The sequence below is a fragment of the Arachis ipaensis genome, chromosome B08 (assembly GCF_000816755.2).
Source record: "Arachis ipaensis cultivar K30076 chromosome B08, Araip1.1, whole genome shotgun sequence".
Taxonomy (NCBI): Eukaryota; Viridiplantae; Streptophyta; class Magnoliopsida; order Fabales; family Fabaceae; genus Arachis; species Arachis ipaensis.
Genome location: NC_029792.2, coordinates 107,145,629 through 107,156,951, shown reverse-complemented (window position 1 = coordinate 107,156,951; position 11,323 = coordinate 107,145,629). Strand labels below are relative to the sequence as shown.

At 36.5% G+C, this 11,323-nt stretch overlaps 1 protein-coding gene across 1 annotated transcript; it reads left to right on the top strand.

Annotated features, from left to right (window-relative positions):
* On the top strand, nt 3,224-10,515 carry LOC107612268. The gene is made up of 3 exons (XM_021108298.1): nt 3,224-3,755; nt 10,007-10,248; nt 10,341-10,515. The coding sequence occupies exons 1-2, from the start codon at nt 3,224-3,226 to the stop codon at nt 10,234-10,236; spliced, it is 762 nt and encodes a 253-aa protein (XP_020963957.1). The 3' UTR covers nt 10,237-10,248; nt 10,341-10,515.

Below are 11,323 nucleotides of genomic sequence, written 5' to 3'. Positions count from 1 at the left end.
GCACTCGGAATGGAATTTCTGGAGCTACAAAAGTCCAATTGACGCGCTTCCAATTGCGTTGGAAAGTAGACATCCAGGGATTTCCAGCAATATATAATAGTCCATACTTTGCTCAAGGATAGATGATGTAAACTGGCGTTCAACGCCAGTTCCATGTTGCAGTCTGGCGTCCAGCGCCAGAAACAAGTTACAAGTTGGAGTTCAACGCCAGAAACAGGTTACAACCTGGCGTTGAACGCCCAAAACAGCCCAGGCACGTGAGAAGCTTTAGTCTCAGCCCCAGCACACACCAAGTGGGCCCCAAAAGTGGATTTCTGCACTATCTATCATAGTTTACTCATTTTCTGTAAACCTAGGTTACTACTTTAGTATTTAAACAACTTTTAGAGATTTATTTTGGATCTCATGACATTTTTAGATCTAAACTTTGTAATCTCTGACGGCAAGAGTCTCTAAACTCCATTGTTGGGGGTGAGGAGCTCTGCTGTGTTTTGATGAATTAATGCAACTATTTCTGTTTTCTATTCAAACATGCGTGTTCCTATCTAAGATATTCATTCGCGCTTAATTATAGAGAAGGTGATGATCCGTAACGCTCATCACCTTCCTCAATCCATGAACATGTGTCTGACAATCACCTCCGTTCTACATCAAATTGAATGAGTATCTCTTAGATTCCTTAATCAGAATCTCCGTGGTATAAGCTAGAATCCATTGGCAGCATCCTTGAGAATCCAGAAAGTCTAAACCTTGTCTGTGGTATTCCGAGTAGGATTCTGGGATTGGATGACTGTGATGAGCTTCAAACTCGCGAGTGCTGGGCGTAGTGACAGACGCAAAAGGATAGTAAATCCTATTCCGGTATGATCGAGAACCTATAGATGATTAGCCGTACGGTGACAGCGCACCTGGACCATTTTCACTGAGGGGAAGGATGGTAGCCATTGACAACGGTAATCCACCAACACACAGCTTGCCATCGGAGGGACGTGCGTGCGTGAAGAAGAAGATAGGGAGAAAGCAGAGATTCAAAAGACAAAGCATCTCCAAAACTCCAACATATTCTCATTTACTGCATAACAAGTAACCTTTAATTCATGCTCTCTTGTTCATTTGCAAGTCAATTGATAACCACAAATTAATATCATGACTAAGAGTTGCATGATAACCATAGCTTGCTTCAAACCAACAATCTCCGTGGGATCGACCCTTACTCACGTAAGGTATTACTTGGACGACCCAGTGCACTTGCTGGTTAGTTGTGCGAAATTACATAGTGTGAAATAATTTTTGTGCACCAGTGAGACAGCATTTACCAAACTTAAAGCCATCCTGTCTTTGCCACCAGCACTACAAAGCCCAGAAATCGGTAAACCTTTGTATTTATACTTATCTGTTTCCAATTATTCTGTAAGCTCGGTTCTTGTCACTAAGGCAGGAAAAGCACAAAAATCAGTATACTTCATTAGTAGAGTTATGCAACCAACAGAAAGGAGGTATCCCAGAATAGAACAACCGGCCTTGGCACTAGTAACAACAGCAAGGAGGCTAAGACACTATTTCTGGAGCCACACAATAATCGTAAGGACGAACCAACCACTAAGGCAAATACTGACAAAACCAGAATTGGCAGGATGGCTGACCAAGTGGTCCATCGAACTTTCTGAGTTCGATATTCAGTTTCAGTCAAGACTGGCTCTGAAATCACAAATCCTAGCAGACTTTGTTTCCAAACTTACGTCCGATGAGCATCACCACAAACAGACTTGGGAATTGCATGTAGATGGAGCATCAAACAGAGAAGGAAGCGAGGCCGGGATAGTACTAAAGGAGAGAGAAACAGTAATGGCCGAACAATCCCTTCAATTCCACTTCTCGGCAAGCAATAACCAAGCCGAATATGAGGCGCTCATAGCAGGTCTCAAGCTCACTCTCAGCTTCCAAGTACAAAGCCTGATAGTACATTGTGACTTCCTTTTAGTGGTTCAACAAATCAAAGGAGATTTCCAAGTAAAGGATCCTTTGTTAGAGCAGTATTGGCTCATAGCAAAGGATCTTATTTCAAAGTTTTATAAATTTATCATATCACATGTGCATAGAGAGAAGAACACTAGGGCGGATATACTATCTAAACTCGCCGCTACTAGAGCAAGTACACACACGTCGGCACTATCACAACTCACACTAGAAAAACCCAGCATCGAATCATTGTGCATAATGAACATCACTCATATAAACGATTGGAGAATACCTTTTCTTGAATATATTAATACAGGGATTATTCCCAAAAATGAGACTAATCCTCAAAACTTTAGGAAAAAAGCAAGTTTTTTCACAACTGTGGCAGGAGAACTATACAGACGTGGTTTCTCACATCCATTACTAAAATGCCTCGAAAAAATTAAAACGAAGCCAATGAAGTCATGAATGAGGTCCACAAGGGCGTATGTGGCAACCACATTGGAGGACGAGCTCTGGCGGCCAAAATTATCCGAACAGGATATCACTGGCCAACAATGCAAAGGGACTGTATAGCAAAGGTCAAAACATGCGATAATTGTCAAAAGCATGCCGCCATCTCAATGAAGCCCGCCGAGGTATTGCACAGTATGGAGGTAAGCTGGCCTTTCTACAGATGGGGGCTCGATAATCGATATCCTCGGCCCATTCCCAATAGCGTCAGGATAGGTAAAATTTCTCTTAGTTTCAATTGATTATTTCTCAAAATGGATAGAGGCCCAACCACTAGCAAGAATAACAGCCGAAAAAGTACGTTCTTTCATATGGAAATATATGATATGTAGATTCGGAATACCTAAGGAGATAATATCAGACAATGGTAGGCAATTTACAGACAACAAACTTGCATCATTTTTGAAAAACTTTAACATACAACATCATTTTAGCTCGGTCGAGCACCCATAGACAAATGGCACTACAACAAATATGGCCTTTAGCAACGCCAAATTTTGCAACGCCTTAAAACCGTTCTCTTAGATAGTTTTAGACAACGGTTTTTTGTAGTGTTACTGTTGAATTCAATTTGTCATTATTTTATAGCAACAAATTAAAACCGTTCTCTTTGACTATTTTAAAGAACGGTTTTATAACCGTTACCATGAATTATTTTTAAGCAACGGTTTTTTTGTTGTTTAAAGAATTGTACAAAAGAAACGCATTAAAACCGTTGTCGAAATGCTACACTTTAAAACCGTTCTATTAGATGGTCTTAGACAACGGTTTTTACAGTGTTGCTCTTGAAGTACATTTTTTCATTACACTAGCATATAAGAAAGCAGAACAGACGCATGCTCTTCCTCTTCTCTTCGAAACCAAGGGCGAAGAACGCTACTCTTCCTCCCTCCACCGCCCTAACCCACGCCTTCAGAATCAGAGACGTCATCGAACCACAGTTCACCAGGAAGCCCGAAATCGCACCATCATCGCAAGTCACCAGGAAGCCCTAAATCAAAACTCACCATCGTCGCACCATCATCGTCACTGCATCCTTCCCAAAATCGTTGCTGCCTCCTCCTTTCCGGCGTTGCTGAGTCTCTCCTCTCCGCGACGTCGCTGCTTCTCCCCTCTCCGTGGCTTCAGTGCTTCTCCGTTCTCTGCGGCGTCCTTGCGTCTTCTGCTTCGCTGCTTCTCCCCTGTTCTACTTCGCTGCTTCTGCTTCACTGGGTTGTGCTTCGCTGCTTCTACTTTGCTACTGCTGCTTCACTGCATCGGCCGTTTGTGGGTTGTCATCTGTGGTAAGTGTTCTTCTTCTCTGATTTTCTGTTGCTTAGTTAGGGCTTGATTGGCTGTTGGGTATTTTCTGTGGTATTTTCTTTTGCTTAGTTAGGGCTTGATTGGTTGTTGGGTATTCTCTGAAAGTGGTGATGTTTGTGAACATGAGCAAGAAAGGTGTTGAATGTTGACTGAGTTTCTGTTCTGGTTTGAATGTTGTTCTGAGTTTCTGTGTACAGGAGGATGTGACTTTAAATTTGTTTTTAATTAATTGAAGTATTCAATAGCTTAATCGTGTTCATGAGATTGGTTCAGTTAGCCTGGTTCTAACAGGTTTTTCTACTCTTACATAAAAGAAGCAGAATTTTTAACGAACTCAATAGTGAGAAAATCTTATTAGAGTCAACTGAATCAATTCCATGAATACAGTTAACTGGTTGATTACTCTAATTAATTATTGAAAACAAATCTAAACTGTTAGTAATAGTTTCCTTCTTTCTATTGTGCTTAACTGCTTATCCATTTTTTAGTACATAAATTTTCTTTTGGGATGACTGAGGCAACTCTATTGCCAACTAGTGTATGGTTGTGACACTGTTCGGGTAGCAATACAAGCAAATTTATATAATGTTGGGCAGTTGTAATTTTTAACACATTCTGTGATCTGTATAGTTTGGGTGGGAGCTAAAAAGTCTTGTTTTCTTAAAAGACTGGATTTTGATAATTCTATTGTTTATGTTTATGTTTTGCATCTTTGTTTATCTCTATCCAATGGCTGTTTAGTAGGTTTGCATATAAAATCTATGGGTAATGACACCTTTGTTGTGCCAACATCTGCTATATGCATGCAATGCAGTTGAAGTATTTTCTTTTTCTTCTTTGATTCATTGTGCTATTAAATTATAGAGATATGCTTAGCAGCTTAGCTATGGTTTTTTGTTTTAATTTATTAACCCAATTTTGGCTAGTTGGGTACTGTTTGATTTTTTAGTTATATATCACTTTTGAAAATAAGATTTCTAAAAACTGGTTTTAAAAGTGAATTTTTTGTTAAAAAATCTGGTTATAAATTACTTATATTTTTATTCTTTGTTGCTGTTGTAGTTTGTCTTTCTAAAACCAAAAAAAGGGAATCAAACAGCGGGTCTCTCTGTAGCTGCGACTACCTTAGACATTGAGCTACACTACAGGTGAATCATTTAATATATTATCTTTTTAAATTTGTTTGAACATTTAATTGTTAAGAATATTTAGTGATTAATTGATTGCTGAAGCTTCTTTGCATAATTTGTTAGATACAAATTGTTAGTCTCATAATTGGTTGAGATGTTCTCTTTTGAACATGTGTGGTTGACTTCTAGAAATCCTTTAAAAGCAATAAGCTCTTGATTGAAAAAATCACTTCTAGTTAGTCTAAAACATATGTCCGTGTCTTTTATTTTAGTTGACAAAGTAATGGACAAAGGGTGGACTAGTTTACCAAGACATATTGAGGGTTACCAACATGGTGTTAATTCATTTTTGGATTTTGCCTTTTCTAAAGGTAGACCACAAAGACAAGAAATTCTTTGTCCTTGTTCTATGTAATAACTTTAGTTAGGGGCGAAGGGATGAAGTTTATGATCATTTAATAAGGGATTTTAAAAAGGTTACACTGTGTGGGTTCATCACGGCGAAGGATAAGTCACATGGATAGTGATTCCGATGAGGTTGAAGTCCATGAAGGATTTGTCAACGACATTCCTGGGCTGCTAAACGAGATGTTTCGGCATGTGCTTGAAGGAGATAAAGATGGTGATGGGCCAAACAAAGATGCAAAAAAGTTTTATAACTTGCTTGAAGAAGGAAAACAAGAGTTATATCCTGGCTGTAAAAAAATTTCGACATTATCATTCGTTATCCGATTGTATTTGTTGAAGACTCTTAATGGTTGGAGCAACGCATCCTTTACTGCTCTACTTGAATTACTGAAAGAAGCGATTCCTCATTTGAATATTCCTGATTCTTTAAATAAAATAAAGGCCATGGTAAAAGATTTAGGACTTGGTTATAATAAAATTCATGCTTGTCCCAACGATTGTGTTCTGTTCCGGGATACATATGAAGATGATGAATTTTGTCCAATTTGTGGAGCTTCCAAGTACATAGAAAATGTTGAGGTAGATACAGAAGTTGATAAGTTGAAGAAAAAACATGTGCCTGCGAAAGTTTTGAGGCATTTTCCCTTGATTCCAAGGCTTAAGAAGCTATTCCTTTGTTCAAAAATAGCTGCATCATTAAGGTGGCACGATGAACATCGTTCAAAGGATGGAAAGTTAAGACACCCAGCTGATGGCCAATCATGGAAAGACTTTGACAGGCTTCATCCCGATTTTGCTAAAGAATCTCGTAACATAAGATTAGGGCTAGCTAGCGATGGATTTAATCCACTTAGAAACATGAGCATCTCCCATAGTACATGGCCGGTAGTTTTGGTTGCATACAATCTTCCTCCGTGGTGTTACATGAAACCAGAGTATGTCATGATGTCCTTACTCATCCCTGGACCATGTTCGCATGGAAAAAGCATTGATGTGTATCTTCAGCCATTAATTGAAGAGTTGAAGGTTTTATGGGAAGTTGGAGTGAAAACATATGATGATTCAAAGAATAAAACTTTTCAACTACATGCAGCACTTTTATGGACCATAAGTGACTTTCCAGCTTATGCTATGTTATCCGGTTGGAGCACAAAGGGAAAGTTAGCATGTCCTTGCTGTAATTATGACACCTCCTCTTGTTATTTAAAACATAGCCGGAAGATGTGCTACATGGATCACCGTAAATTTTTGGCTATGGATCATCCATATAGGATGGATAAAAGATCTTTCAATGGCGATGTTGAATTAAGGTCTTCACCAACTTTATTAGATGGGAAACAAATTTTTGAAGATTTGAAAGATTTTGACAATGTATTTGGAAAGAAGCAAAAAAATAAAATTGATGGTCCATGGAAGAAAATGTCCATTTTCTTTGAGTTGCCATATTGGAAGCAAAATACATTGCGCCATTGTCTTGATGTTATGCACATCGAGAAAAACATATGTGATAACATAATTGGAACTTTATTAGACATTCCAGGAAAGTCCAAAGATCATGCAAATGCTTGTTACGATCTCAAATATATGGGCATAAGAAAAAAACTACAACCAAAGGAGATAGATGGTGGCAAGAAAGCAAAATTTGCTTAGGCTTGTTTTAACCTTACTACTCAAGAAAAAACAATTTTTTTGTGAAATCTTGAAGTCAGTAAAATTGCCATCTGGTAGTGCCTCAAATATTTCTCGGTGTGTTCATGTTGCTGAGAAAAAGATATCAGGCTACAAAAGTCATGATGCTCATTATATGTTGCATTATTTGTTGCAAGTAGCTATAAAATGCACAATGCAGAATCAAGTTGCTGGCCCTTTAATTTATCTAGGTTCATTCTTTCGTTCCTTGTGCCAAAAAGTTATTGAAAATGATACAATAGATCATTTGGAAGTAGATATTAGAGAAATTTTGTGCCAATTGGAAAGAATATTTCCTCCTAGTTTCTTTGATATAATGGTACATTTGTCTATTCATCTGGTAAACGAGTTGAGGTTGGGTGGCCCAGTTCAATTTAGGTGGATGTACCCCCATCGAGAGATATCTGTGTAGGTTAAAGTCCTACGTTCGCAATAAGAGCCACCCCGAAGGTTCAATTGTTGAAGGATATTTAGCCGAGGAATGCTTGACATTTTGCTCAAGGTATTTAAGTCCTGATGTGGATACAAGGCTGAGTAGGAGGACACAAAATTATGATAATTGCAGTGAAGCTGAAGTATGTCATGATAGCTATTTTGCATGCTTGGGGCGACCAATTGGTGGAAAGAGGAAATGGCAACCTTTTTCTCTAGATACCAATTCAAAAATACAAGCTCATCGGTACATCTTATTCAATTGTGATAAAGTTAAAGACTACATAAGGTATTTTTTTTATATATTTTCCAACTACCAATTCTGTATTAGCAAATTTAACTGAGTTGCTTTTTACTTACTTTAGAGAGTATGAGGAACATGTCAACAATCAATCTAAAGGTAGAAAATGGAAGAAGGCAAAAACTCGAAGCCATGATTTTAGTGAATGGTTCAAAGAGCGTGCTTCTCATGAAGATGTTCCAAAACAACTTAAAGATTTGTCTAGAGGCCCAAACACAGTTGCAAAATAATTTTCTAGTTATGTATTCAATGGCTACAAATTTCAAACTAGAGAACATGATGCAAGCCACACAACTCAAAACAGTGGTGTGACTTTGGTGTGCAAAATACCAAGCTTTGCTAGTGCCAAGGACAACAACCCAATGACAAAAGCCGTAACATATTTTGGTGAAATAAATGACATAATTGAGTTAAACTATTATTCATGTTTCAAATTTGTTCTCTTCAACTGTGATTGGTTTGAAGTTGAAGAAGAGAATTTTGGTCTAACTTCAGTTCATTTTAATAAAAGATGTTATCGGGATGATCTTTTGTATTAGCTTCACAAGTCCACCAATGCTTTTATATTCAAGACCCTTTTAACAAAGACAAGCATTATGTCATGGACACGGTGCCAAGGGATTTATTCAATATGTATGATGGGTATGATGTTGAAGCCGAAGAGTCTAATTAGAAGGACCCCTTTGATCAAGTGAATAATTTGTTTGTGCCAAAGGATAATTGTGAAGTTCAATGGACTAGAGAAGACATGCCAAATACAATCATTGAGAAACCTTCACTTGTTCTACAACAAGCTGAATATGATGATGATTCTAATCTTTAAAGAGATTTCTCTTCTCAACATAGAATAATTTTTTTACTTTTATTTTTGGTGTAATTGTTTATGAACAGGTGCATTTCTTATAGATTTTTGGTTCTTTTAATATGTGATTTAGTTTTTAACTATTATGTTACCCAATTTTTTTATGTATACTAATCTCATTATTTTATTTCCTTTTTCAGAAAATGTTCAAAATATTCATTGAACATGAGATAGATTCAAAGTCAAGTGCTGAATTGCGTGCAAAGTTCTTCAAAAATATGGAAATTAAGCGAGAAAAGATGTCTTCTGGTCAACAACAACATCAACCACCACCATCACTTAAGAGGATAAAAACTCTTAGTGATAGGGAAAGGGAGCAGAAGTTAAGAAAAAATGGTGTCCAAGAAAATGATAAGTAGAATTTTGTAGAAAAGCCAAAAGTTGCAAAAGAAAAAGGGCAGAATTTGAAGAAAAGTAAAGTACAGATGGAAGCAAGTATGACTCACTCACAAGGATCAACATGTAGACAAGAAAAAGAACTTCCTTCTAAATCTACTGTTGTGGCTCACAAGAATACTAGAGAAGTAGATTCTAGAATGAGTCAAGATTTAAAGAGAAAAGAGACCACAATTGAAGATGATGTTGAAGAGTGTGGCAGCTTGCAAGAAAGGCCAACTAAGAAGGGAAAAACACGTCAATTTGCTTCAATGCCGATTGATACTTTTCTTAAACTTAACAATGAACCTGATGGTGAAGAGAAATTGGATGAGAATGAAGGAGATATTATAGAGGAGCAGGACAAGGATTATATTAATTCAACTGAGGCTGAGAACATAGACAATACTTTGAAAGGTAAACTTTTTGCAGGTTCTCAATTTTTTTTCCTGTTTACATTTTCTTAGTTTAATTAGTTTGTTCAGTTTTTGTTAAATTAGTCAGTTTAGTTATGCATGCTTAGTGGATTATAGGTGATTAGGAAGTTTTATCTGAATTGTAGTAGATTTAGGTTGAGCTTTTTGGTTGCTGCTGATGCCTTTTATGAATGGTTTTCTGAGCTATTTTAATTGACAAATGATGGTTGTTGCATTACTGTTTCAAATTGTATAGTGCTGCTTTATCCTTGTTAATGGCTGATTTCATGCCTTGTTTTGATTAAGCAATGATGATGATGGCCTTATTCTGAGCTATTTTATTAGTGCTGATTTGATTTTAGTGAGTTCATATGGGTTGATTTTGCTGTTTGTTTAAATTTAGAAACGTCCTATTTACTGCCATAATGCTGCCGAAATTTCTAAAAATTTGTGTGTTAATTGAATTCCAATTTGTGAATTGAATTTGGTAATTTGTTACTTTAGTTTTGTTTCATGACCAAATTCAACTCAAAAGGTAACTTTAATTTGTTCTTTTTTTTCAATTAAATATCTTATAAATCAATAAGAGGGATGGAATATAATTAGTATCTTTGTATAGAGACAACAGTGAAGAAAACACGAGGACCTACACAATGCTTGAAGATTCATGCAAGACAGTTGGAAGATAGAGAAGAAATTACTCTAGATATCGAAGGAGAGGCAATTGGTCCTACTGATGAAGCTGTAAACAACTTGAGCAAATTTTTGGGCACAGTGGCAAGGAATTTAGATTTTTGTCCATTAATTTACACAAATTGGAAGGGGATTAAAGATAAAGAAGCCATTTAGGAATATGTTCAAGTGAGAATATTATTATTGTTTCTTTTAGAAACTATTTGGAAATGTACACATGTATTTTATTCTTACTAGCAAATAATATTTGTGTTTTATAGGCTAAATTCATTATTCCAACTGAAGAAAAGAGGATAGTCCTTGCTCGTATCAATGACAACTGGAGACGGTATAAGACCACAATCAAGCAAAATTATTTTCTGCCATACAAATGTGTTAATGAGATGCTGAAAAATCGTCCTAAAAGCATAGCTGAGAGTCATTTTCGCAAGTAAATTGCTTATTGAAGAACTGAGAAAGTTAAGGTAAGACATGTGCAACTTATTGTAGTCTGTTTATGCAATTATGAGTTATATACATTTAGGAGTGAAATATGATAATTTTTTGATAATACTTGTCTCTTGCTATGTAGAAAATGTCTGCGCAGAATAAGAAAAATAGGGCACAACAGAAATTTAGCCATCGAAAGGGATTTTGCAAGAATACGTGCAAGATTGGTACAACTTTTTATTCTTTGTGCATTTGTATGTGTATGTGGGGTGTGTGTCTTTGAGTATCAAGTATGTGTTGAATTTAGAAAATAAACTTATTTTAACTCTATATAAATGCTTGTTGAACTGGACTTATAGGCTGCTTCTAAGGAAAATAATGAACCACCTACTCAAGCAGAAATGTTTGTTGAGACTCGCCAAAGCACAAAGGGAAAATCATTGGATGAAGACACTTTGGATGTTATTATAAGTATTGGGAGTTAATTTGATTAAAATAGGTTATGGATTTCTTGTGTCTTGATAATTTGTCCATCATTTGTGGTTACCTTTATGCTTGCAGTTGAGTTAAACAATGCTGATACTATTCTTAATTGCTATTATTTGTTTTGATGTTGTCAAATGATATATGTTTTGAGTCCAAGTGTGTAGTTACTCTTTTTTTTAATTATTATTTTTCTTCACATTAATATAGGCACATCTGCAAGCTGAGAATAAAAAGTCTAAAGAATCAGCAATTAGAGCTTTCCAATCCATATTTGGGAAAGTGAAGGCAAGAAGAGTGCGATATCATGGAAGAGTTACCACACCAACTT